General features: G+C 41.2%; 1 protein-coding gene across 1 annotated transcript; it reads right to left on the bottom strand.

Moving 5' to 3' along the window:
• Window positions 1–8,369: 8,369 nt before the first annotated feature.
• tnfrsf11a (tumor necrosis factor receptor superfamily, member 11a, NFKB activator) lies at window positions 8,370–27,142 on the bottom strand. Its single transcript, XM_034706581.1, has 10 exons — window positions 26,732–27,142; window positions 21,020–21,098; window positions 20,539–20,664; window positions 18,873–19,019; window positions 18,700–18,787; window positions 18,311–18,387; window positions 17,963–18,070; window positions 16,566–16,615; window positions 15,462–16,395; window positions 8,370–9,927 (listed from the first exon to the last, which is right to left on the bottom strand). The coding sequence occupies exons 1-10, from the start codon at window positions 26,804–26,806 to the stop codon at window positions 9,647–9,649; spliced, it is 1,965 nt and encodes a 654-aa protein (XP_034562472.1). The 5' UTR covers window positions 26,807–27,142; the 3' UTR covers window positions 8,370–9,646.
• Window positions 27,143–27,825: the final 683 nt, after the last annotated feature.

Below are 27,825 nucleotides of genomic sequence, written 5' to 3'. Positions count from 1 at the left end.
TAAAAGGGGCAGTTTGGGGAAAACTATCACGTCCAAGTTTGTTAAAAGACTCACTAAAAGTGAAATGAAAAACCTGGATCCACAGGTGAGCCGACTGTGATTTAAGTTTTCACCACTGAGGATTTTCTGGTGCTTTCCACAGGAAGGTCCAAGTTATCACCTTACTGTGTGTCAGCCTGGTAATCTAATTTCTTATTGGGGTGATATTGGACACTTGGACTGTAGCATTAGTGAAGTGGTTGGGCTTCCCCTTCAGTTCGTTAAGGGCCTTCATTCATTCTGTTCATTTATTCCCAATGCTAAAAAGCTGGGATGATGTGTAAAATAGATAAAATCTGATTTTGATGGTTTGCAAATCATTTTAACAATGTGTTTAAATCGAAAATTCTGCAAAGACAACATAGTAAATGTTGAAACTAAACTGTTCTTGTGTTGTTTTATGAAAAATAAATGCTTGTTTAAATTTCAAAAAGTTGGGATAGGGTCATGTTTACATTCATGTTGCATCACCTCTTCTTTTAACAACACTTTAAATGTTTGGAGTTTAGAAAGTGAGATGCTGTCTCATTCTTGTCTGATTGAGGATTTCAGCTGCTAAATAGTCCAGGGTCTCCTTTGTCATATTCTTTATTTCATGATGCAGCAAACGTTTTCAAAAGGTGACAAGTCAGGGCAGTTTAGCAGCCAGACTCTTCTACTAGCTGGATGTAGTGATGAACTGTAGTGTTCACAGACAATGGAATTTGGACTTGATTTTGAGCCTATGCAGTGACTTCCACTACAGAGTCATGTCTGTTTTTAATGCAGTGACTTCCACTACAGAGTCATGTCTGTTTTTAATGCAGTGACTTCCACTACAGAGTCATGTCTGTTTTTAATGCAGTGACTTCCACTACAGAGTCATGTCTGTTTTTAATGCAGTGACTTCCACTACAGAGTCATGTCTGTTTTTAATGCAGTGACTTCCACTACAGAGTCATGTCTGTTTTTAATGCAGTGACTTCCACTACAGAGTCATGTCTGTTTTTAATGCAGTGACTTCCACTACAGAGTCATGTCTGTTTTTAATGCAGTGAATTCCACTACAGAGTCATGTCTGTTTTTAATGTATTGACTTCCACTACAGAGTCATGTCTGTTTTTAATGCAGTGACTTCCACTACAGAGTCATGTCTGTTTCTAATGCAGTGATTTCCACTACAGAGTCATGTCTGTTTTTAATGCAGTGACTTCCACTACAGAGTCATGTCTGTTTTTAATGCAGTGATTTCCACTAAAGAGTCATGTCGGTTTTTAATGCATTGACTTCCACCACAGAGTCATGTCTGTTTTTAATGCAGTGACTTCCACTACAGAGTCATGTCTGTTTTTAATGCAGTGACTTCCACTACAGAGTCATGTCTGTTTTTAATGCAGTGACTTCCACTACAGAGTCATGTCTGTTTTTAATGCAGTGACTTCCACTACAGAGTCATGTCTGTTTTTAATGCAGTGACTTCCACTACAGAGTCATGTCTGTTTTTAATGCAGTGACTTCCACTACAGTCATGTCTGTTTTTAATGCAGTGACTTCCACTACAGAGTCATGTCTGTTTTTAATGCAGTGAATTCCACTACAGAGTCATGTCTGTTTTTAATGCATTGACTTCCACTACAGAGTCATGTCTGTTTTTAATGCAGTGACTTCCACTACAGAGTCATGTCTGTTTCTAATGCAGTGACTTCCACTACAGAGTCATGTCTGTTTTTAATGCAGTGACTTCCACTACAGAGTCATGTCTGTTTTAAATGCAGTGAATTCCACTACAGGGTCATGTCTGTTTCTAATGCAGTGACTTCCACTACAGAGTCATGTCTGTTTTTAATGCAGTGAATTCCACTACAGAGTCATGTCTGTTTTTAATGCATTGACTTCCACTACAGAGTCATGTCTGTTTTTAATGCAGTGACTTCCACTACAGAGTCATGTCTGTTTTTAATGCAGTGACTTCCACTACAGAGTCATGTCTGTTTTTAATGCAGTGACTTCCACTTCAGAGTCATGTATGTTTTTAATGCAGTGACTTCCACTACAGAGTCATGTCTGTTTTTAATGCAGTGACTTCCACTACAGAGTCATGTCTGTTTTTAATGCAGTGACTTCCACTACAGAGTCAATGTCTGTTTTTAATGCAGTGACTTCCACTACAGTCATGTCTGTTTTTAATGCAGTGACTTCCACTACAGAGTCATGTCTGTTTTTAATGAAGTGACTTCCACTACAGAGTCATGTCTGTTTTTAATGAAGTGACTTCCACTACAGAGTCATGTCTGTTTTAATGCAGTGACTTCCACTACAGAGTCATGTCTGTTTTTAATGCAGTGACTTCCACTACAGAGTCATGTCTGTTTTTAATGCAGTGACTTCCACTACAGAGTCATGTCTGTTTTTAATGCAGTGACTTCCACTACAGAGTCATGTCTGTTTTTAATGCAGTGACTTCCACTACAGAGTCATGTCTGTTTTTAATGCAGTGACTTCCACTACAGAGCCATGTCTGTTTTTAATGCAGTGATTTCCACTACAGAGTCATGTCTGTTTTTAATGCAGTGACTTCCACTACAGAGTCATGTCTGTTTTTAATGCAGTGACTTCCACTACAGAGTCATGTCTGTTTTTAATGCAGTGACTTCCACTACAGAGTCATGTCTGTTTTTAATGCAGTGACTTCCACTACAGAGTCATGTCTGTTTTTAATGCATTGACTTCCACTACAGAGTCATGTCTGTTTTTAATGCAGTGACTTCCACTACAGAGTCATGTCTGTTTTTAATGCAGTGACTTCCACTACAGAGTCATGTCTGTTTTTAATGCAGTGACTTCAACCTCAGAGTCATGTATGTTTTTAATGCAGTGACTTCCACTACAGAGTCATGTCTGTTTTTAATGCAGTGACTTCCACTACAGAGTCATGTCTGTTTTTAATGCAGTGACTTCCACTACAGAGTCAAGTCTGTTTTTAATGCAGTGACTTCCACTACAGTCATGTCTGTTTTTAATGCAGTGACTTCCACTACAGAGTCATGTCTGTTTTTAATGCAGTGACTTCCACTACAGAGTCATGTCTGTTTTTAATGCAGTGACTTCCACTACAGAGTCATGTCTGTTTTTAATGCAGTGACTTCCACTACAGTCATGTCTGTTTTTAATGCAGTGACTTCCACTACAGAGTCATGTCTGTTTTTAATGCAGTGATCTCCACTACAGAGTCATGTCTGTTTTTAATGCAGTGACTTCCACTACAGAGTCATGTCTGTTTTTAATGCAGTGTCTTCCACTACAGAGTCATGTCTGTTTTTAATGCAGTGATCTCCACTACAGAGTCATGTCTGTTTTTAATGCAGTGACTTCCACTACAGTCATGTCTGTTTTTAATGCAGTGACTTCCACTACAGAGTAATGTCTGTTTTTAATGCACTGACTTCCACTACAGAGTCATGTCTGTTTTTAATGCAGTGACTTCCACTTCAGAGTCATGTATGTTTTTAATGCAGTGACTTCCACTACAGAGTCATGTCTGTTTTTAATGCAGTGACTTCCACTACAGAGTCATGTCTGTTTTTAATGCAGTGACTTCCACTACAGAGTCATGTCTGTTTTTAATGCAGTGACTTCCACTACAGAGTCAAGTCTGTTTTTAATGCAGTGACTTCCACTACAGTCATGTCTGTTTTTAATGCAGTGACTTCCACTACAGAGTCATGTCTGTTTTTAATGCAGTGACTTCCACTACAGAGTCATGTCTGTTTTTAATGCAGTGACTTCCACTACAGAGTCATGTCTGTTTTTAATGCAGTGACTTCCACTACAGAGTCATGTCTGTTTTTAATGCAGTGACTTCCACTACAGAGTCATGTCTGTTTTTAATGCAGTGACTTCCACTACAGAGTCATGTCTGTTTTTAATGCAGTGACTTCCACTACAGAGTCATGTCTGTTTTTAATGCAGTGACTTCCACTACAGAGCCATGTCTGTTTTTAATGCAGTGATTTCCACTACAGAGTCATGTCTGTTTTTAATGCAGTGACTTCCACTACAGAGTCATGTCTGTTTTTAATGCAGTGACTTCCACTACAGAGTCATGTCTGTTTTTAATGCAGTGACTTCCACTACAGAGTCATGTCTGTTTTTAATGCAGTGACTTCCACTACAGAGTCATGTCTGTTTTTAATGCATTGACTTCCACTACAGAGTCATGTCTGTTTTTAATGCAGTGACTTCCACTACAGAGTCATGTCTGTTTTTAATGCAGTGACTTCCACTACAGAGTCATGTCTGTTTTTAATGCAGTGACTTCCACCTCAGAGTCATGTATGTTTTTAATGCAGTGACTTCCACTACAGAGTCATGTCTGTTTTTAATGCAGTGACTTCCACTACAGAGTCATGTCTGTTTTTAATGCAGTGACTTCCACTACAGAGTCAAGTCTGTTTTTAATGCAGTGACTTCCACTACAGTCATGTCTGTTTTTAATGCAGTGACTTCCACTACAGAGTCATGTCTGTTTTTAATGCAGTGACTTCCACTACAGAGTCATGTCTGTTTTTAATGCAGTGACTTCCACTACAGAGTCATGTCTGTTTTTAATGCAGTGACTTCCACTACAGTCATGTCTGTTTTTAATGCAGTGACTTCCACTACAGAGTCATGTCTGTTTTTAATGCAGTGATCTCCACTACAGAGTCATGTCTGTTTTTAATGCAGTGACTTCCACTACAGAGTCATGTCTGTTTTTAATGCAGTGTCTTCCACGACAGAGTCATGTCTGTTTTTAATGCAGTGATCTCCACTACAGAGTCATGTCTGTTTTTAATGCAGTGACTTCCACTACAGTCATGTCTGTTTTTAATGCAGTGACTTCCACTACAGAGTAATGTCTGTTTTTAATGCACTGACTTCCACTACAGAGTCATGTCTGTTTTTAATGCAGTGACTTCCACTTCAGAGTCATGTATGTTTTTAATGCAGTGACTTCCACTACAGAGTCATGTCTGTTTTTAATGCAGTGACTTCCACTACAGAGTCATGTCTGTTTTTAATGCAGTGACTTCCACTACAGAGTCATGTCTGTTTTTAATGCAGTGACTTCCACTACAGAGTCATGTCTGTTTTTAATGCAGTGACTTCCACTACAGAGTCATGTCTGTTTTTAATGCAGTGACTTCCACTACAGAGTCATGTCTGTTTTTAATGCAGTGACTTCCACTACAGAGTCATGTCTGTTTATAATGCAGTGACCTCCACTACAGAGTCATGTCTGTTTTTAATGCAGTGACTTCCACTACAGAGTCATGTCTGTTTTTAATGCAGTGACTTCCACTACAGAGTCATGTCTGTTTTTAATGCAGTGACTTCCACTACAGAGTCATGTCTGTTTTTAATGCAGTGACTTCCACTACAGAGTCATGTCTGTTTAATGCAGTGACTTCCACTACAGAGTCATGTCTGTTTTTAATGCAGTGACTTCCACTACTGAGTCATGTCTGTTTTTAATGCAGTGACTTCCACTACAGAGTCATGTCCGTTATTAAAGCAGTGACTTCCACTACAGAGTCATGTCTGTTTTTAATGCAGTGACTTCCACTACAGAGTCATGTCTGTTTTTAATGCAGTGACTTCCACTACAGTCATGTCTGTTTTTAATGCAGTGACTTCCACTACAGAGTCATGTCTGTCATTAATGCAGTGATTTCCACTACAGAGTCATGTCTGTTTTTAATGCAGTGACTTCCACTACAGAGTCATGTCTGTTTTTAATGCAGTGACTTACACTACAGAGTCATGTCTGTTATTAATGCAGTGACTTCCACTACAGAGTCATGTCTGTTTAATGCAGTGACTTCCACTACAGAGTCATGTCTGTTTTTAATGCAGTGACTTCCACTACAGAGTCATGTCTGTTTTTAATGCAGTGACTTCCACTACAGAGTCATGTCTGTTTTTAATGCAGTGACTTCCACTAAAGAGTCATGTCGGTTTTTAATGCAGTGACTTCCAGCACAGAGTCATGTCTGTTTTTAATGCAGTGACTTCCACTACAGAGTCATGTCTGTTTTTAATGCAGTGACTTCCACTACAGAGTCATGTCTCTTTTAATGCAGTGACTTCCACTACAGAGTCATGTCTGTTTAATGCAGTGACTTCCACTACAGAGTCATGTCTGTTTTTAATGCAGTGACTTCCACTACTGAGTCATGTCTGTTTTTAATGCAGTGACTTCCACTACAGAGTCATGTCCGTTATTAAAGCAGTGACTTCCACTACAGAGTCATGTCTGTTTTTAATGCAGTGACTTCCACTAGAGTCATGTCTGTTTTTAATGCAGTGACTTCCACTACAGAGTCATGTCTGTTTTTAATGCAGTGACTTCCACTACAGAGTCATGTCTGTTTTTAATGCAGTGACTTCCACTACAGAGTCATGTCTGTTTTTAATGCAGTGACTTCCACTACAGAGTCATGTCTGTTTTTAATGCAGTGACTTCCACTACAGAGTCATGTCTGTTTTTAATGCAGTGACTTCCACTACAGAGTCATGTCTGTTTAATGCAGTGACTTCCACTACAGAGTCATGTCTGTTTTTAATGCAGTGACTTCCACTACTGAGTCATGTCTGTTTTTAATGCAGTGACTTCCACTACAGAGTCATGTCCGTTATTAAAGCAGTGACTTCCACTACAGAGTCATGTCTGTTTTTAATGCAGTGACTTCCACTAGAGTCATGTCTGTTTTTAATGCAGTGACTTCCACTACAGTCATGTCTGTTTTTAATGCAGTGACTTCCACTACAGAGTCATGTCTGTTATTAATGCAGTGATTTCCACTACAGAGTCATGTCTGTTTTTAATGCAGTGACTTCCACTACAGAGTCATGTCTGTTTTTAATGCAGTGACTTACACTACAGAGTCATGTCTGTTATTAATGCAGTGACTTCCACTACAGAGTCATGTCTGTTTTTAATGCAGTGACTTCCACTACAGAGTCATGTCTGTTTTTAATGCAGTGACTTACACTACAGAGTCATGTCTGTTTTTAATGCAGTGACTTCCACTACAGAGTCGTGTCTGTTATTAATGCAGTGACTTCCACTAAAGAGTCATGTCGGTTTTTAATGCAGTGACTTCCACTACAGAGTCATGTCTGTTTTTAATGCAGTGACTTCCACTACAGAGTCATGTCTGTTTTTAATGCAGTGATTTCCACTTCAGAGTCATGTCTGTTTTAATGCAGTGCTGCCTGAGGGATTGAAGATCAGGTCCATCCAGTCTGTGTTTTGGTCCTTCTCCCTTTTGTACAGAGGTGTCTCCAGATTGAATCTTTTAACAATATTTCGTACTGTTGATGATGAAATCCACTAACTCCAGAGCATTATTCTGAATCTGTTGAACTATTTGCTCACGCAGTCTCTCACAGAGTGATGAACCTCTTCCAATCTCTCCTCCTGAGACTCAGCCTCTCTCTCAGAGTCCAAACTTTTTGTTGAAAAGCGTTGCAGAATCAAATTTAAAATGAACACATATTTTTATAAATACAAAATTTCACTTTCAACATCTGATGTGTTGCCTTTGCTCTATTTTTAATCAAATACAAGGTCTAAATGATTTAAACCCTACACCTTTAAGTGTGCTGGGTTGTATTTATTAGTATATTCAAAGACTTTACATTAGTGCTTTCTTATATGAGATGTGTCACACAGAGCCATACCCATCTTGCACATTTTTTTAAACTCACAGTTTTCATATTTACTGTATTTTTCACTAGAGGGCGATCTGTAGCAACTTCCCTCATATCTCCAGTCAAACGAGACGTTGTTTTCTCACACGCTGAAAAAAAGCTGAAATCATTTACATCTACAGTCCGGTTCTGTGCTGGCCGGCGCGCTGAGTCTCATGTAAACCATGTGAGAGCTAGTCATAACTTCCTGTTTTCACAAACAACCATAAAATAGTCCGAGACAAGATGCACACTGACACACAAGCACACACACGTACACACATATATAAACATACTGCTGCTGACCCAAACCAGGCCTAAATGAGTGCTGCCAGCCTCTCTCATGTGGTCTCTCTGTGACGCTAGCTGGTCTGACTGCTGGATTAGTTTCTCCTCACAGCTGCTCCACATCCCCCGGCCTGATGAAAGGCTGCCTGTCTGTCAACACGGGGACAAAGACAGAGAGACCTCGCCACATGTGTAATTAGCATTGCCTCACACAGATTATAGATCATCTCAAGGAGATAAATGCCTCGCTCACTGTAATTTCTCCATCCAAGAATAGGACAGTTGACAGAGAGAAGCCACAGAATGGAGAGCAGCCATCGCTGACAGGATTAGATCCAAAACATATTTAATTCAAATCACAATATTCTTTCAGTCATTCATTGCAACAGCTTTGATTGATATGTACACGATTATTTAAAGGCTCCGTACATGTGGTGAGGCGGTAACTAAACAGTCCCTTTTTACTCCTATACGGTGTCTCTGCTGCTGTTAATGGCTCCACCTCCAACAAATGACAGGAAGAACAAAATAATATCATTCATGTTTCAAAAAACATCATCTTCTTTGAATTCTATACACATAATGATCACATATGCATCTTCTGAAATAAAACTTAAACAATCCACTTTGTAAAATTATTTAAACTTAATATAAACAGGCTGACATTTTACTCTTCTTCATTCAGGCGTACACCAGAAAACAAAATGAGACAGAACAAATCAAAATAAAATAGCTTATCAAATGCATAGCATTTTTCTTACAGACAAACTGCACTTTGACGTGCAATGAGAAAAACAATCTAAATACATGAGAAAAGAAAGCATCGTTCCAAAACTGGATGTGTCGACTTATTGTTAAATAGCTTTTATTAAACCCTGCAAACCAGTAAGAATGAAAACTGACTTAGTGAAATGTTTTGAATTCATTACGATTTAACTCTAAAAAACAACATTTCTCTCCTGACAGCTTGTTGCAAATTGATCGAATTTTCTACCAGAAAAATGTTTACTTTCAAGGCTTAAATCTGTGAGCCCTAACACAATTATTTCCACATGGTGGATATTTTTGTTATGTTAGGAAACTCTCAGACTCATCCAAATGTCAAATTTAGATTGGCTTCAAAACTAGAAGGCTACAGACGCTAACTTGGGTTGTTTAATGATGACAGATGAGGCATGAAAATTGTAGTAACTCCTCTGTTGTTGCCCCACGGTAACATCCACTCAACAATAAAAAAAAACGTGACATTCTTCCAGTCTGAAGTCTCGCTCCACATCCAATTCCCAACAAAATTCCCCATTATTGTCTGGAATGGAGGGAAATTCCATTTAAAAACCTCAAATTTTCTACTGGAAAAAGACAAAAGGCACGTTAGTGTTGCCTGAGGAAAGATGAAGGCATCCACTGGCAGTCTCATATCCATAAAAATGCTCTTCTTGGCCACCTGACTGACCAGCTCCTACTGATTTAAAGCTTTGAAGTATCTATACCTGCATGGAAAGCTTGTTTGATGGTGTTCAAAGAGACTCATTAAAGATGAAGAAATGATCAGAGGTCGTATTTGCATTGTCACTGTACTGATAAATTAACAGCCATTGTTCACTTTTCACTTTCCGAGCTGCCGCTCTACCATGGCTTCCTGGATCGGCATCGTCTCCTCTTGCAAGGTCCTATGGGAATATGAGTCCCCTTGTGGCCTCAGGCTGCTCTGAAAAAACGGGGCCGTCTCATTGGCCTCTTCCTGCACGGGGCTTCCAAAAGCGTCGTCCTGCTCCGTCCCATCGCCGTTAGACGTTTGGCTAACGTAGACGACGATGACGTCCCCGCTGAAGTTCATCACCTGACCGCTGGAGATGAAGGTGGTGTTGTTGTTTCCGGACACCTGACCTGGGAGGGGAGAAAGAAAAAGACGTGAGCTTAAAAAACAAATGAAGGCAAAAGTACAAGAGTGGAAACGACACAATCGCCTTGACACCAACATCAGTAAACCAGTGTCAGCATCGTCCTCTTACAATTAAAAAGTATCTGTTATGTGCAATTACATCGGGCAATGCAACGATCTGATACCATACACAGCTAGCCTTCCAACTAAAATCAACTGGTTTCAGGTAAATCATTGTGTGACAACAAACAACAACAAGCGAACAATTCCACATCAGCAAATGTTAGCAAGTAGTAGTCACCAATAGTATGCATATTCTTCATTACACTTATTGATAAAGGTACTCGGAGAAGATCTTTTAAAATTACTGTCTTAAATTTTACAGTAAATGTTAAGTTTTAATAGAGCAAGATAAACATCATTTAGTTAGTGAGTCATGAAGTGTAGATTAAAAATGCTCTTCGTGGATTGGTGCATGTGCATTTGCTAATCTTCAACTCAAGAGAGAGAAGTTCCTTGGGGTGCGGGAAAAAGGCAAACCTCCTACCAACAGGTGGCAGCAGATAAAACTGAGACATAAAAAATTAGCATGCAGTGCTGCAACACATGCATAAACTGTATATTATGTGATGCAATAAGAGTTCACTGACTGTGAAGCCAAAAGATTGAGAGCTCCCCCTGCTGACCTGCTGCAGAACAGGTCATAAACCCCGCCTCCTCAGTTCTAACAGATGGAACGACGGTCAAACTCTAACATTAAAATACACAACAAATACACTTCTCTCTAATATTAGCTAACTGTTATCATCATCTCCCTCTATCCCTCTCTCCAACACGGTCTCAGCAGATGTGTGTCTAACATGAGTCTGGTCCTGCTGGAGGTTTCTGCCTGTTAAAGGAAGTTTGTCCTTGCCACTGTAACTTGCTAAATGCTGCAAAGTGCTCTGTTCATGGTGGATTAAGATGAGATCAGACTGAGTCCTGTCTGTAAGATGGGACTGGATCTGACCCTGTCTTGATGTTGGGTCTTTGTTAATAACAGAACACAGTTATTTGATTTCAAGTAGAGGGGATGTGACGTCATGAATTGCAGCTCTATTGTGGGTCCTGCAGCATTCTGTACTGGATCAATAGAGTAGAGGATGAGAGAAAACATAATGAACACTAATAAAAGAGTCATTGATCTTTCCATAGCCATTAGAGTCCGCTTCAAGTCAACACATTAATCTGTTCTGCTGGGAACTGGACCCACCTGAGGGGGTCTTTGACTTTTTACATGCAGGTTTAATGCATGTTTTAGTAAGCGGCCAGGGTCTGATGTAAGTCTTGGGACTCTATAAGCCAGCTTGCTTTTGCACATCCTTTGGCTAAACCACTATATACCACTATATGTGAGCGCTTATGGAGGCAGTCTTTTGGCTTCATATCTCATCTATGAGAACCTGTACTGGGGCTCCTATTGGTAGCTAGCTGACCCTCTTTAATGTCATTTTACACTTGATCACTTACAACAAATATAAATAAAACGTTCAGCAAATACAAAGACCTTTTAATTTAATTTAACAAAAGAAAAATGGTCTGATAGTGTTTAAAAGCAGGAACTGTATCTACATTTTCTATGACAAGTGGGCTAGTGTGACCAAACCTTGGTTTCATGCAAATGACTCAGCACCTCCCACTCTTACTGATATAGAAAATGACAAGTATAAATGACACCTTGTTGAGAAGTGTGTGGAAACATGTACATATATGGATTTGTAACACAGCTGCTGTTTCTTTCCTACAGACTGGCAAACAGCTTCCTTTATTATGACGTGAGCAAAGAGGGGACTATATCTTGGCTAACCTCAGATGACAAATAGACGGTGGGTGTAATGACAATGCAAGATGACCACAGCGACATGGAGTGCCATATCATGTCCTCTCTGCTCTATTTGTTTCAGTCTGCAGTAGTTTTTGGCGTGAGAAAGCTAGGAACTCCAACAACAAGCTCTTTTTCTAGGATTTCGGGGTTTTCAGGGATCTGAATACATACGTCTCAACTCTTTCTAACCCTTGCATCACCGAGTGGCATGTTTCCCCAGAACTTTCTACGGTTTGCTCAACTGTATTTGTAAATCTACCACATGATTCATACCTCAAAAACATTTGTAAAAGTCATGTCTGCATGTTGTTAACAAATGAATTCCAGCCAACCAGGTGAATTAAGGAATAAACAGATTGTGTTTTTCATTTTGTAAGCCATCTTTCACCACATTAGGCCTCCAGTTCCTAATTTTATCCAGCCTCCTGTCTGACTTTCCAGCCGACAGAACAAGCAGACCGACCCTCTTGTGACTCACAGCTCATGCCTCGTCTATTCACACATTCTGCACGCACATACACACACAATCACAATAAGCAAACAAGCTCTGCCAGACGCCTCTACTCCTACACATACACACATAAACTGAAAAGCACACATAGTCCCTATAAAGTTGCAAACACGGTCAAACAGAATCATTCACACACACACACACACACACACACAAAGTGTGTCTCTGTGTTCCCCGATGTGAGAGCCTTTTCCCGGAATAGCAGTCTGAGGGGTCTAGCTTGAAAATATGTCGTTCCACCGCAAGTTTGAAAACAAAGCTCTGAGGAATCTGCTTGGGTTCTGTTGTTTATCCTTTCTTAATACCAAGCTGATTTTTCTGGATGCCCTACAATTGAAGCGGTACAGTGTACTGACAGGGTTTTAAACTGAGCACTGGAGATGAACTCCTGCAGAACCCCACTTTTCTGCAATCACAAAGAAAACCACAATTGTACACAGTGCTGCACAAAATCTTCCTTATTTAACCTGGACGGCTGCCAGCTCAAATCCTCCACCCATCAACATGAAAATGTCTCATTACTACTGTTGAAGTGCCCTTGAACTAACTGTTCCAGTAGTGTCGAGTGTCCAACAGATAAAAGCAGAGCTTATATGTGGGAACTATTTAAGGTGGAAACCCTTGACCTGCGTTTGAGCTTTATATAACATATGCGGGAAGTCCATTTAATCACCTGTCTCCAATGCATGATGGGAAATGGTGTTAAATTTAAGTGTGTAATTAAAGCACCCAGTCATCAGTGAGAGTTAAAAATGTCTTCAAAAGTTCAAGTCTGTGTGAGTGTGTGTGTGTGTATGTGTGTGTGTGTGTGTGTATGTGTGTGTGCGATGGGCAGGGATCTAAAAGTATTACTCAAGCAGCACACATCTTGCTTCAATTAAAGCAGCGGTCACTTTGCGCAACCCTATGGAACTCTGGGTAAACAGGAGCTTTGTAGATGGCATACTTCACACTGACACACACACAAACACAACACTGAAGGAGTGTGGTTCTGGTGGTTCACTGGCTTTTCAAACACTCATATCTTATTCCTGCTGCATGTGTGGTCCAACTATCAATACTGGCTTTAATAAAACATATTTCTTGGAAGCACTCACACCAACTTAGTATTCCTACTCTGAAACCAATACTTTGTTATAAGTCCGGTTCTGATTATTCACCTAATAGTACCTTAGCGTTGGCCTTCATCACACTGCTCTTGAAGATGTTTCCCAAAGATTTGTTCCTGTTCTTTGGCAGCGTGTAAAAGAACAAAACAAGCTCCACTATGTGACAGTAGAAACTTTCCATTTTAACCAACAAAAATGTCAGTGTGTTATTCTTGGTGGCAATTCCCACCTACTCTGTGGAAAAAGAGTACACTGAAATGAAGTGTATCAATTCCTGTATGGGTATTATGTGGCAGGACAGTGGAGGCTGCCTATGCAAACACAAACACAGAATCAACATGGCACAGGCAACTGTGGTCGCATGTAACGAGACATTATCCTCAAAGCACACAGGCAGTGTGAATTCAGTTTTAATGAACAGGGTTGTGTGATTATAGCAAATCCAGGTTATAAACAGACTGTCAGTATCTTTGTCCTGATCAGTCTGTCTAGCTTTACCTTCAGTGTAAATGTTCATTTTAATTAAGATGACAATAAATAAGCAGGCTAATGTTTTAACTCAATCATGGAATCAGGGGGAGATTTTTTTAGCTATCTAAATACATCACATCAACTGGGGAATGTCTTTAGTGGGTAGGCAGGTAATCAGCCCACAGCGGGGTCTTGCTCACCCTGCAATGACTCTAGTTTGCATAAACACCCACTCACTATTCATAATCTCCTACTTACAAAAAGTCCAGATATTTAAAATTTGAATCCCCATATGATGATATCTCTACTGGCTATAGTCCGAACACAGCATTGTAAAGTGTCAGATCTGGCACTTCGATACTATTAGAATAATGAGTTAAGATATTTTGTGGTTAGGTGATGATAAGCCAAGTACTCCTTGGTAATACTCCATCCATATACTTCAAGATATAGCATAGGGGCACATTTAGGTATCTTAATTAGTATGTATGCAGGTCCTGTTGGCCTAGCGGTTTAAGCTCACACCCCATATAAAGAGGCTTGACTATCTGCTGCATGTCTTCCCCCGCTCTCTGCTCCCTCATGTCTCTCTTCATCTGTTCTATCAAATAAAGGCAAAATTGCCCCAAAAATACATCTTAAAAATAAATTGGTGTATGCAACATCTAGCATATGTGGACACACTTTATTATATAAGGGACATTTCTGCTCAGTATGTGTCCTGATATAAAAAATCATTAAATCTCCATATATGCTCCAGATATGATCCAGATTCTTCCAAGAATAAAATAAATAAAACTCTGGACTCTTGGATTTTGGAGCAGAGTTAACTTTCTGCATATCAACATACTGTACATACATACATATATATATACAGTATATATACAGTATACATATATATATAGTTGCTAAATGCTGCCTTGTGAAAAAGATCCTAAATAGACAATATTCATCATAGTCACAATTCAAAATAAACATTTGTGGTAGTTCTAAGGAAAAAATATTGAGATACAACATTGGGGAAACACAAATTAAACCCAATAATAATTTTCCAATTACATCAGAAAAAATATTAGCGTAAATTAAATGTAGTTACAGTTTCTGAAATAGATTTTTTTCTTGATGTTGTGAATATGTTTATTTCTATTTATTTTATTACAATAAAATCTTATGAGAATTTGACTTATTCTAGTTTGTAGGAGCATTGCATTTATTTTTTGTCTTTGAAGCATTTTGATAATTAATTTCTTAAAGTACTAGACACATTTTATGTACAATACTATATTCTTTTTATTTTTCGGCCACAATTAAAACAAAATAGTTTGGATGAAGAAAATAATCTAAAATCATGACTTCCTAATTAAAATGAATTCCTAATTATCATTATAATTAGACAAATCACAACACCTTTTCATTCTTTGCTCACCATGACGAAAATAATAAGTTGGTCAAAATTAAATTATATTGCAAGTAAATCATTTAAGTTATAATTTTGACTTCAAGAGTCATAATTTTAATTTAGCCCCTCAAAAGTAATGTTTAAGGTTTCTTGTTTATCTATTTAAGGTTTCACATTTGACCCACCTGAGGTAAGAGTTGGTTCAGCCAGCTGACTATGGAGACTCTCAGGGGAACAATCAAGTCCCGACTCCACAGAAGACAGCTTGTTCCCCCTGCTGTCCCCCCAGGAAAGCCCCTGGCTCTGCTCTGGGCTGGAGGTCTCGGCCAGTCTGTCCTTGTAGAGATCTCCAACAGACGACGAGGTCATCAGAGGGCTAACCGAGGTCACCGTGGAGGTGGTACTGTTCTCTGTTGAGGCCGAGTCTGTGCTTGTCAGTCTGTACAAATCCTCCTGTTTTACCTGGGATCTGTCTGTCAGGTGAGGTTGGAGATCTGGTCTCACCTGAGCCTGAGACAAAGGCAGGCAGAGCTCAGGACTGGAAGGAGGGGTTACAGAAGAGGTAAGGAGGAGAGGAGGGGAAAGGGAGACCAGAGATGCAACACCTGTCTCACTTTTGGATGAAACCATCTTTTCTTGATTTCCATCCCCCTTTTCTCCCCTCACGCTCTCATTTCTCTCCTCTTTCCCTCCTTCGTCTCCGTCCTGTACTCCACATGAGCAGGTCCCTTGAGTCCCTGAACTGACCGCCTGGCTACAGTCCTCATTCTCCCCTACTTCCAAAGGCTCCCGTACAGGAGCGACACACACGCAAGAGCCAGCCAGGAGAGGAGACACACTTGTGACCTCCTCGTCTTCTGACACCTCCTCAGGTTCTCCGGAGCCTTCACTCTGCTCCTCCATCACCGCCTTACTTTTAGTCACTCCTTCCTCTGTGGGGGGGAGCAACACCTTCACTTCAGGGACAGCAGTGGGGAAGGTGCACAGAGGCTCATCAGCGGGGCTCTGGGGTGCTTGGCGGATGAGTTTGGTGATCTCACATGGCGTACATTTGGGGCCTCCAGGGCCGACTCCTATTCCTCCTCCTGCTCCGCTGTAGTGGAGAGGGTCCAAGGTCTCCTAGGATCACAGAGGAAGAGAAAGATGCATCATCAGGAGCTGTGTTCTTGTTGTTTACCCTCCTCCCTTTACTGCTTCACATTAATTCTGTACTTGTTCTGAATTACAATCATCCAAATACTTAAAAAAAACTCATGTGTCTTTGCTCTTTGACTGATGTTTAAGTTTACCTGTTGTATTCTTGTTCTTTTCAGATTCTGGACACAGGATCGCAGATTCACTAGAGAAAGAAAAACACATTGTAAATGAATACTGGACAAAATTCAGGAGCAAAAATGCTCTTTTTTTATCGGGGCCAGCAAAAGGTTGGTTAAAGGTGACATATCACGCTTTTTTCATCAATATATATTGGTCTAAGAGGTCCCCAAAACATGTCTTTAAAGTTTAAGCTCAAAAAAACACTTTGAAATCCGATTTTGGTCTGCCTGAAAAACCCTCTTCTTCAGCCCTCCTCAGAACAGTCTGTTTTCTCTCTGACCATGCCCCCTCAGGAAGTGGATGAGCCCTCGGCTGTCCAGCACGTTGATCTAATGTTTACATGTTGGCTGAATATACACGGCTGCTCAGAGATCGCGTTACTTCAACCCTCTGAATCTGATCCTGACGGAGAGGCGCCTGTAGCAGGACCTTTCTGAAGGATTGGTCATATATTTAGTGTTTCTTGTTGTTTTATTTATCAGTATGTCGACGTGTGTCTTGGTACACAGCTACGAACATGTAGCTATGTCGCTATGCTAACTAGCGCTAGCACTTATCCATGATAAATAAAAATCATCCACTAGATCTTCAAATCTGCAGACGTGGGGAGTAAAACCGACCTCTGCCAGATAGGCAGCAGGACCTTTTATGAAGGATTGGTCCCAGATTTAGTGTTTCTTGTTGTTTTATTTGTCAGTATGTCGACGTGTGTCTTGGTACACAGCTACAGCTACAGCTACAGCTATGAACATGTAGCTATGTGGCTATGCTAATTAGCGCTAGCACTTATCCATGATAAATAAAAATCATCCACTAGATCTTCAAATCTGCAGACGTGGGGAGTAAAACTGACCTTTGTGTTTATTAAGACAGCCTACAACTAGCATGCCTCCCTCCTAAGCTCCTTGTTAGCACACATTTGTGCAGGTAATGAAAATCGGAGGAGGGATTCAGTATTATTTTATACAGTCTATGGGCTGAACAAGCTCTGAGCTCTGACTCCGTGACAGACCGGATATTGTTGTTACGTAACAAAAACACGGAAGTCTGAAACGGCTCATTTCACACACATTTACAGAAAGGTGTAGAAATCAAAACAGGGGCAGAATGGATTTTTTTCATTTTCGGGGGGTTTGTAAACATGCCAGGGAAACATATTTCAGGTAGAGAACCATTAAAAAGTCAATTTTGCATGATATGTCACCTTTAATACTTCACATAACACTTGTGTGTCCTGTTTGAACAGCAAGTCGAATCTACACTACAATGTATATGAAGGTAAGTTGTGGTCCTCTGAAATGTGCACAGCTGTTTACAGGGTTTTAGTCATGAAACATCAGAGAGGCAAAGCTCAACACCTGACACCTACCAGAGAGCAGCTTCAATTTGTCCTTGTAGCAGAAGAGGAGCAGGATGAGGAGACACAGGACAGTGATGACTGAAAGCACAGACACGATAACCCAGGACGGTTCTGCTACTGCAAGAGAGAGAGAGAGAGAGAGAGAGAGAGAGAGAGAGAGAGAGAGAGAGAGAGAGGTTCAGAGCTTAAATTATATTCTTTATCTGCTGCCAACTCTAAAATTCTGCCAAAGTCACAAAGACATGTCCTCTAATGATTTAACAAACCAACATTTACTGTGACATTTAAACTTAAATTACTGAAAATACTCAGGTGAAATATTCTGTCCATCTTCTGCGCATGTGTCCGTGTACTTACCAGAGATTTGTGGTCCACACACGGCATCAGCTTGAGCGCTGCCGGGTTGGATTTCACGCCTACCCTGCGCCTTACAACTAGAAGACACAATAAAAAAACAAAACAGAGTGAAGGGGAATATTTGTACAAGAGACTGATCTACAGCACAGAGGGAGAGAAAGAAATCTCTCTCCGTTGTCATCAGTGTCAGTACAGATCCAGCCTGCAGCTGAAGCTGGCGTCTGGTCCAGGGTTCCAGAGGAAGTGGTCTGAGTGTTACTCATAGCAGCTGGCTGGTGGTGAAGCAGGGGACAGCTACAGAACGGCTTCTTTCCGTTCAAAACATTGAGTCTCTAACTGCTTATGTAAGTGTGTGTGTGTGTGTTTGTGTGTGTGTATTAAACACTCACCTGGTCCATGGTTTGCACTGATCCTCACTGTTGTCAGAATAGAAGCCCTTCTTACATTCAACGCAGATCTTCCTCCCATGAGTCGACTCTGGAATCACATGATCACACATCATGGTTTGTCTTAAAGAGTCTCATCTGTAACTGATGTGAATGAGGTGTGTTTTATGTCTTACCATGGTCCACCTCCAGTCCCTTTCCAGCACCGCAGATGGGGATCTTCTCACAGTACTCACAGTTGATGGGATAGCATTGACGGCCGGGGAGGCAGCGGCACGGCTCCTCTGCTAAAGGGTTCTCTGGCCTCGTCATAAACCCTTTACCTGGAGGACAGAATCAAGACTTCAGGGTCAAATATCTCTGCAGATAAAACTCTGAAAAGCTTTTCTGCAGAATCGCAGATAATTTTGATAATGACCCAACTGATGCAATTTCATTTTCACAGTTTTATCGTGTGAGAGAGATTATTGGAGAACACTTTATCTTTCCTGAATACAGCCACATGTTTCTGATGACCAGAGTTGAGTCTAAAACAAATACTCTGGAATAACATGAATGCTAACTTTTCTTCCCCCACTGCTACCACGCTGCCACCTTATCAACAACAGACCTGAGCTCCACGGGTTGACTGTGCTGATACTACCTACTCTACCCCACCCATACCTCTACCTTTGTTATAAACGGGCTGCAACAGCCAACACATGAATGGGGTTATCAAGTGGGCACCTCCCTTCAGCAGGTCCATGACACCTCAGGGAGTCTAGTACCAGCTTCCCATAACCATCCATCCCAGCTCTCACTGCCCACCACCCCCTCATGTGAAGAAGGAAAAGAGAAGAGAAAAACAGAGAGAAGAGTCTGTAGAGAGATGTTAGAACAGGGGAAGGGAAGGCAGGGCCAGGGGGAGAAAACCTTTTTGGGTGTATGTTCCACCTCCTACTCCTAGGTTCCTTTTGGATCTCTGCTGTAGATGGCCTGCTGCTGTGGGCGTGCCAGATTCCAGCTGCTACAACTACCAATACTATCCGTCTGGCTGTCTAACATGAGTCTGGTCCTGCTGGAGGTTTCTGCCTGCTAAATGAAGTTTGTCCTTGCCACTGTAACTTGCTAAATGCTGCAAAGTGCTCTGCTCATGGTGGATTAAGATGAGACCAGACTGAGTCCTGTCTGTAAGATGGGACTGGATCTGATCCTGTCTTGATGTTGGGTCTTTGTTAATAATAGAACATAGAGTACAGTCTAGACCTGCTCTGTTTGGAAAGAATCTGAGGATGACATTTGTTGGGATTTTTCCATAATATAAATAAAGATTGATTGATTGATTGACTGATTGACTTCTTAGTAATTTTTTTGGAGGGCATTTTAAATTAACCTCTGCCCTAACATCACATACAGCCTTACCATTGTATAGCTGAAGAGAGACAGGAAATGTGGGGAGTGGAGAGTGGGAAAAGACGTGCAGCAGAGGGTCGTGGCTGGAAGTCGAACCAGTGACCGCTATATCCTCTGTACATGAGGCCAACAGTGCCCCCCATTTTCATGAGGGAAGAGAGAAGGGAAGAAAGAGAGAATGGAGAGGAAAATCTGCCCAGAGGTGACAGGGAGGGCAGAGCCAAGGCAATAATGCTCTACCTCCCCCAACCTGCCCATGTTAATAAGGAAAGAAAGCTGAAAGAGAGACCAGAGAGAAGTCTGTAGAAAGATGTTAGACAGAGGACAAACACACCACATTATAGGCTGTATGCTCTACCTCCACACACTCTCCCCTCTACTGAACAGAGAGAACAACATCTTTAAAGGCTTTCAGGGTTTGAAATCCTTGTTCCAGATGAGGATACTGACCTGGGTCACAGTACTTCTGCTTAATACAGTACTCTAAATCAGTCCAGCCGGGCTGATATTCACCAAAGGGACATTTGCTGCACTTTGTCTGATGGGAATCGGTGCAGTCAGAAAACACTCGGCGGCCTGTATTAGAAGGAAGAGGACAACAAACCGATCAATCTAACAAGTCGTACAAAATCAAAATAAAGATCATGAAAGAAGAGTAAACAGAAGTCAATCATCAGAGGAAAAGGAGTTCATTTCCCCTGGTAGAGGAGTGGGTGCTTCAACAGGACTAGAGGTCACTAGAAGTTGTGCGTGTATGTGTGTTACATTTCTGAGCCATTTTTAAACTCAATGTTCCTTTTTTAAACATCCTTCCTCTTTCGTTTATGACCTTCGTGAATGGAAATCTATTTTTATTTGATGTTTCGTCCATTGACAAATCTAAACACGAGCGTTCCTGATTCCTCGTGTGTGTGTGTGTGGTGGTCTTTACCTGGTTCACACTTCTTGCAGCATTTGGAGCCCTTTAAGTATTCTGTTTCACCACACTGGACGGCTTTGGAGACGGCGCTCTAAAACACATGAAGACACAGATGTTGTTTTATGTTAGATTGTGTACATTTTCTACATGACATGAAAGCATCTCTTGAAAAGTACTTTTCCATTTAGAGGAAATATGAAAAGAGAAGTGGTCACAGAGCTGAAACTGTTTCTAAAGAATGTATCAGTTCTTTCAATCTTTGGCGATCTTTCTTAAGTTCATCCTTTAAATCCACATGTGATATTTTGATGAGTCGGTGAGTAATGACAGGAAGGCGGTGAATAAAACATTTCCAAGACGTGCCTAGGAATACTTTCCACATTCTCAGAAGCACCTGACCACAGCGCCTTGCAGCCTCCAAACCAGCTAACTAACCCCTAATAGTTCCCGTTACATAAGGAGAACCAAGTGGAACTAAATGCAATCAACTGCAGTTGGCTTGGAATTAGTAAAAAGCTGCCCTGCAGGTTTTATTTGGCATGAAACGGTCCACATGTCCAGGAAAGGAACAGTGAGTAAGATTTAAATGCTTCAGTGATCTGCAGATGGCAAACAACTCATAACCACTCCTTTTAGCATGTAGTGACGCATGTAGCTGCTCCTTTGATGACCATGGAACATGCAGAGAAAGTGAGAGTCCCTCTCTAACACCTGTTTGTCCTGTCAGAGCTACCTTAGAGACATGAGGGTGCAAAGAGGATCTCCTCCTTATGACAGTAACATCATATTTGTTACTTTTAGATGATTCTTATAAAGATGGAAAGTTAAGAACAGATTAGCAGTGATTCTCACGAAGGAGTGGGGAACAATACATTTCAAACTCAAGCAAAAATGCCTAAAAAGTAAACCACATAGCCTTCCTCTCTCTCTCTCTCTCTCTCTCTCTCTCTCTCTCTCTCTCTCTCTCTCTTTCACACACATGCACACACACAGTGTACACACCCTGCAGCCACCCTAAATTAGGGGCTGGTGAACTCCTTGCCACATTGCTGAATTAGAGAATCTGGCTGTTATGACAGAAACTCAGCCAAAGCCACTGCGTCTAAATCTGAACAAAGAAAAATACAACATATAGGCCTGACTGCACTCTGACCTCGGACTGATGTCCTGCTTGTTCTTAGTCAGCCCTTCTGAAAGCTCCGTGCTCCCATGAAATTATACAGCGGAGGAATCCTGCTGTAATTTGTAAAGTGAAGAATTGCAGGTACTGAAACGTCCACTTCTGAAAATGTGACGAATCCATCTCCCTGCGGTGGGTGACATTTGGAAGAAGGACCGTCTGTCATTACAGTCTGTGGCTATGTTTATTTCCCAGAGTGCATCAGTGTGGCTGGACCCCAAACTACCTCATAATATAAGTAGTGTTCATCAGTTATTCATGGTTTCACTTCCCTATAATTGTGCTATAAAAATGAGAAAAGCAAGCGCTGTTTAACCTCAAGTTATTTTATTTTGGGCAACAATTAGTGCACTGAGTTATTGTTTCTTTTATTCGTCTCTTTGTTTCTCCTGCAGCTAATTACAAGCTAGCTAGCAGCTAGCTGGCTAATCTTACAAGCTAGTTGGATTAAATGTATGCAAACCTTCCTTAAATAATTAAATTCCTCCTCTACATGTTTTCTTTCTTCCTGCAGTTTTTACAAAAAAAATAATGATACATCTGTAACGCTTTATTTAAAAGTCAAAGAAACTCAATATTTTCAGTTTCAACAGGAGAGTAATTGAATCAAAATCAAACATTGTTGTTTTAGGCCCGTTCCTCCTCACTGCTCTTGTTATTTCTTATCCTCTCTTTCTCACACCTCCACTTGTTCCTGTTAAATCTCAGAGTCTTTCCGTCTGCCCGTCTGTCTGTCTGTCGGTCTGTCTGTCTGTGAGGCCCCGGGCTACAACAGCGCAACATGAGCACTGCCAAGCGTTTAATTACCTCCACTCAGCCTCTCACACATCAGCCCGTCTTTGTTTTACAATCCAACCAGAGCATAATGATGCTCCAACCGCAGGAATAATGAGAGCCATGTGCTGCAGCACAGAGAAGTGATAGAAGGAGGAAAGGTTCCCATAGATAGATAGATAGATAGATAGATAGATAGATAGATAGATAGATAGATAGATAGATAGATAGATAGATAGATAGATAGATAGATGGGAGTGCTGAGAAGGTAGTAGAAGTCAATTCACACAACTAGGCCAGAGTGCACAGGAAGCCAAAAGAATGCTGGGAATTGTATTTTTGTTACCACCACATCTAAACATTTGGTCTGAGTTATGCAAGGCCGTATGTTTTTTCTCACTAAATATATACATAAGAGCAAAAAAAAGCTGATCCACCCTATATGATTATAGGTTATCATAACGGACAGGACGGAACATCCAACCTCAGAGCTAACTTTATCTGCTGAACGGACTCCAGCCTGGAGATCTGACACAAACTGTCGGATGGATCTAACTGTCCTTTTCTCTTTTCGTCTCTACCTGGCTGCTTTGTTTATCTTTCTTTTAAACCCCTCGTCAGGTGTGTGATCCTATCAAACAGCAGCGTGACGCACGCTGCATTCCATTTGCTGACAGAGCACCAGAGCATTTGCATAACGGCCACAGCAGCCTGAGGCACGGGGCCAAGTGAAGCAAAGTGTGTCTTTGAGGCTTTCATGGGTTTTAGCTCTCCACGATAAGGAGCTTTAAAAGTTTAATGCACGGCATCTGAATCTTTGTGCACTGTTTGCACCTGTGATTAACTCTTTAGGAGCCGTAAAAAGAAGCCCCTTTGAAGGGCCACCTGCACAAATCAGGATATTTCATGAATAGAAAATCCTCCTCCTCCTTTAAGTTCTTGCACAACTTCAACAACATGAGTTTAGTGTTTCTCAAATAACAGCCTATTTAATGGAATGCATAAAACATGGATGGCACAACAGTTCTCCCAAACTGAAGCCAAAACTTGCTGCAGAATGGGTTAAAAAGCCTTCCTCCTCCATTACAACAAATGGAACATGGGTCAATACGTCAGAGCTGTTGATTCTTACCGTGCTTATCTATGTGCAAGTTTGGTTTTTAAGAGTTATTAGAGGTCAAAAAGAAGGGATGTGATGTCATGATTGACAGCTTTTTTGACGAATGAGGGCTCCTTCAGCGTCCTTGTGTAAAGAAGGATGGAAGAACAGCAGGAGGAAACAAAGCAGACAAACATAATGGTTTCTTAACTGTACATAATCATGAGTTTCTCCTACAGTATGTCAGTGCCCATCGAGGGAGTATTTTGGATTCACTTTTTTTCACAAAGGGAGGCGATGGAGATACTCCGTCCATATTTATGCACAGTAATCGACCTTTTCTTATTTATTGCTTCCTTTATTTGACACATCACTAAAACTGCTGTTTTTTTATTTGATTCTTTTTTCAGTTTATCAAACATGCATTTGTTTTTTGGATTGATACACTTATTATTTCTTTGTGTCTTTGCAAAGCAGTGTTGAGAAATATCTTGCTACTGTGTATTTCAGACAAAGACTTGTGAGGACAGGAGAAGGTTAGGCATAACAAAAGCGTATAAGCAGATTCATATTGTTATGATTGTATGGCTTGAATACCAGCAGCGATTACTTGATGAAGCACATCTGCAATCAAATCAAAAGTTGGTCACAGAAAGGAAAACTGGCTGTTTTTTTTTTCCTGGGAAAATAATCCTGCAGTGCACATGAACAAACCTCTCCCAGAACTGCAGCAGGAAGAGTGATTCAGTACAAATGAGTGGTTGTGAAATTTGCATTGACAGTAATAGCAAACAGCCCAGTAACCAAAAAATGAAAAACTGAAGCCCTGGAGATGAAAATGGAAAAACAGATCCTTGTAAATGTCAGAAAACAAGTCGACACAACACTATCACCGGGCTGTTTTCTTAATTGATCCATGCAGAGCTTTACCTGAGTGTGACAGATAACATAGTGCTCTTATCATTTCCTTTTTCAACACAGAGCCTCTTTGTCATAAATTGCTGCTTGTTTTATCTGTAAAGTGAGTGTCTTTGTTGTCTGCAGTGTGAAATCAAGTTTGGATCTGCAGGCCTGAGGCAGTTATTGCTCAAAATGAGTCAGACGCAACACTTCTGACTGACGGGATGGATGGATGGCATAGAGTTTAAAACACATGATGAGGGAAATTAAATCATCCAAGACAGGTTACTGGTTGAATTGTATATGACGCTATTGCTAACGAAAGGTTGAATGGCAGATTATCATTAGATACATGAATGCACCGCTGCCGGGAGAATCTGACCACACAACAAGAGCTACTTGGACAGGAGAGTAAATGAATCCACAAAAACTCAGCCTCTTCATGAGTTATTGACTTTTAACACGTTCCACATCTTGAAGTAATCTCTTATTGCTCAATGTAACACAGAGGGCTGGAGATGAATTTGGAGTGGATCACATGAAGCGGTTGAAACCAAGAAAATGAAGGGGAATTCTTTGGGAATACTGTGAGTCAGTAATGGAAGACCACGCCGAGAACCAACCAAAGCCAAAGGTTTGCCTTGTCACCTTAAAGCATACATGAAGAAAACATCTTCTCTTCAATCCTCTGACTTCTCTCACAGGAATCTGTGTTTGCTCATTGTTACCAGTACTCTGACAAGCTGTGAAGAACTCTTCTGAACCATCAGCTCTCTGAATCTCTGCATGGACGTGAAAAACTTTCTTTCACATTATCTTCTGCAAAACATTCCATTAAAGCAGAGGAGAGAAAAAAAAAGTTCCAGTCAGAGTCCTAACCATGCTGGCTTACGGTAACACAGACTGGGCCAACAGGCAGTGATAGATCACTGGTGCCCAGCAGTCCCACCACTACAACCACATCTTATAAACTGCTCCACCTGGTCAGAGTTAGCAGCTCGGACTAAACAACAACACGGACAAAAGAATGTCAAAGCCATTCACTTTTTTCCATCAGCTGAGACTTCATGTTGTTTTTAAAGATCCAGTGTTTGTGCTGTACAAAATGACACTGATACAATCCTGCTTCTCTGTAGACATGTGAATGAAAGAGCAGCAATGTATAGAATATTCAACCGCCTACAGTTTTACAGTGCAATCACATTCTTTGAGGTAATAAAACCATCGTTAGTTTGAGCGGCGACCTCTCTGGATTCCTGTTGGACCATTTTTTAGACCCTACTTTTCTGGCAGTTAAAGGAGTTCCTGATGAGCCATTTGGCCCGCACTGATCCCCTCTGGACCGGGAGAGAATGCTTGGTTGGGGAGAAACGAGCATCCTGTTGCCAGCGGCGTGTTTGCGGTCAGAACATTGGAGGTGGACTCGACCCAAACACAACTGTTTCCAGTCAGTGTCCGGGCGTAAAGATTCAAATCCCCTCCTTTTTTCTCCTCTTTCTTTCTCTTTGACCAGCTCATACAAAAGTTATCTAATGTTATGACACACACTGGTTAATGCTACTTTGCGTCTCATCCAACAACTCAAGTGAAAATAAATGGTCACGGTTCCTGGTATTATGCGATTATTCATCAAGGGAAAAACTTCTCAGCCTCAAAAGAGTAAGGCAAAGAAGTCAGAGAATACAGCAAACTGCCTTGACTTCTCAATAAACTCAACATTTTCAAAAGCAAAGCATCAAAACGACCTTTCAAACACCACTTGTGTGTTTACCTGTGCGTAAAAGCTGATCAGGACGCACGTCATCCAGCCTCGGAGTATCCACCTTGTCGGGCTCTTCGGTCTCATCTCTGCTGCTTTTTTGGAAGACAACTTTCTGAGTCAAACTTTTCAATCTCCGCACAAAACAAAAATTGCCTCTAAAAGCCAAGATCCAAATCTAAATCAGCTTCTTCTCGCGTGCGTAAAAGTGGCGGGTCCTCCACACCGTCTCACAGGACATTCTTGCGCCTTCATTCCCGGTGAGGCAGCTGCAGTTCCCACCTCTCCTCTCCCCTCATCTTCCTTCTGCTTTCACCCACGCGTTGTGGAGGAAGCTGCATGCAACAGCTTGTAAAAACTGATTCGAGTTAGAGAGGGAGGGAGGGAACTCCTCCACGTTGTCATATGTGAAGAAGTAAGTTCATCCCCCTTCCCCTCACTCCTGACTTTAAGCACTGATCTCTCTCTCTCTCTCTCTCTCTCTCTCTCTCTCTCTCTCTCTCTCTCTCTCTCCCTCCCTCCCTCCCTCCCTCCCTGCCTCTCCCTCTTTCTCCCTGACTGACTGGGTATGTATGTGGCATTTAAAGTAAATGTAATCAGATATGACCCCTTGGAAGCAAAGCATGTGGTCACTTTCCTAGATTTCACTTCCTGCATTTGCCATTCATCATTTAAGTGAGTGGGCGTTTCCAGCATATCTACATGGTCCTGGAAAGGCCATGACCATGTCTTTCTCCAGTCTCTAGAAGTCATTTATTTAAAAAGCACATTAAATGTCTCCAGGAAAAAGAAGCTGTTTTCTTCACCCGGGGCAGAGCTGGGTGTGTTTCTCCCTGAATTTGCATGGCAGAGTCAACCAAGCTAAACTTGGCAGGTCATAAGAGGGAAGGTCTGAGAGAGTGGAGAACATGTTCTCTTCAAGGTGACAGTTATGCAAATATTAAATTGCATGCGTGGGCTCTGCATGAAAACAGGGGGATGGGGCTCAGTGTGAAAGTGGAGGGAGAGATGTGAAAAGGGGGAGAGAGAAAGAAGCAAACAAGTAGAGTGATCCTCAGGCCCTGATGAGAGCAAAAGTTATGAGAGTGGAAAGAGAGGAAAAAAAC

This window comes from Notolabrus celidotus, chromosome 17, assembly GCF_009762535.1.
Source record: "Notolabrus celidotus isolate fNotCel1 chromosome 17, fNotCel1.pri, whole genome shotgun sequence".
Classification (NCBI taxonomy): domain Eukaryota; kingdom Metazoa; phylum Chordata; class Actinopteri; order Labriformes; family Labridae; genus Notolabrus; species Notolabrus celidotus.
Note: the sequence above shows the minus strand (reverse complement) of the source record. Positions and strands in the feature narration are given on the sequence as shown.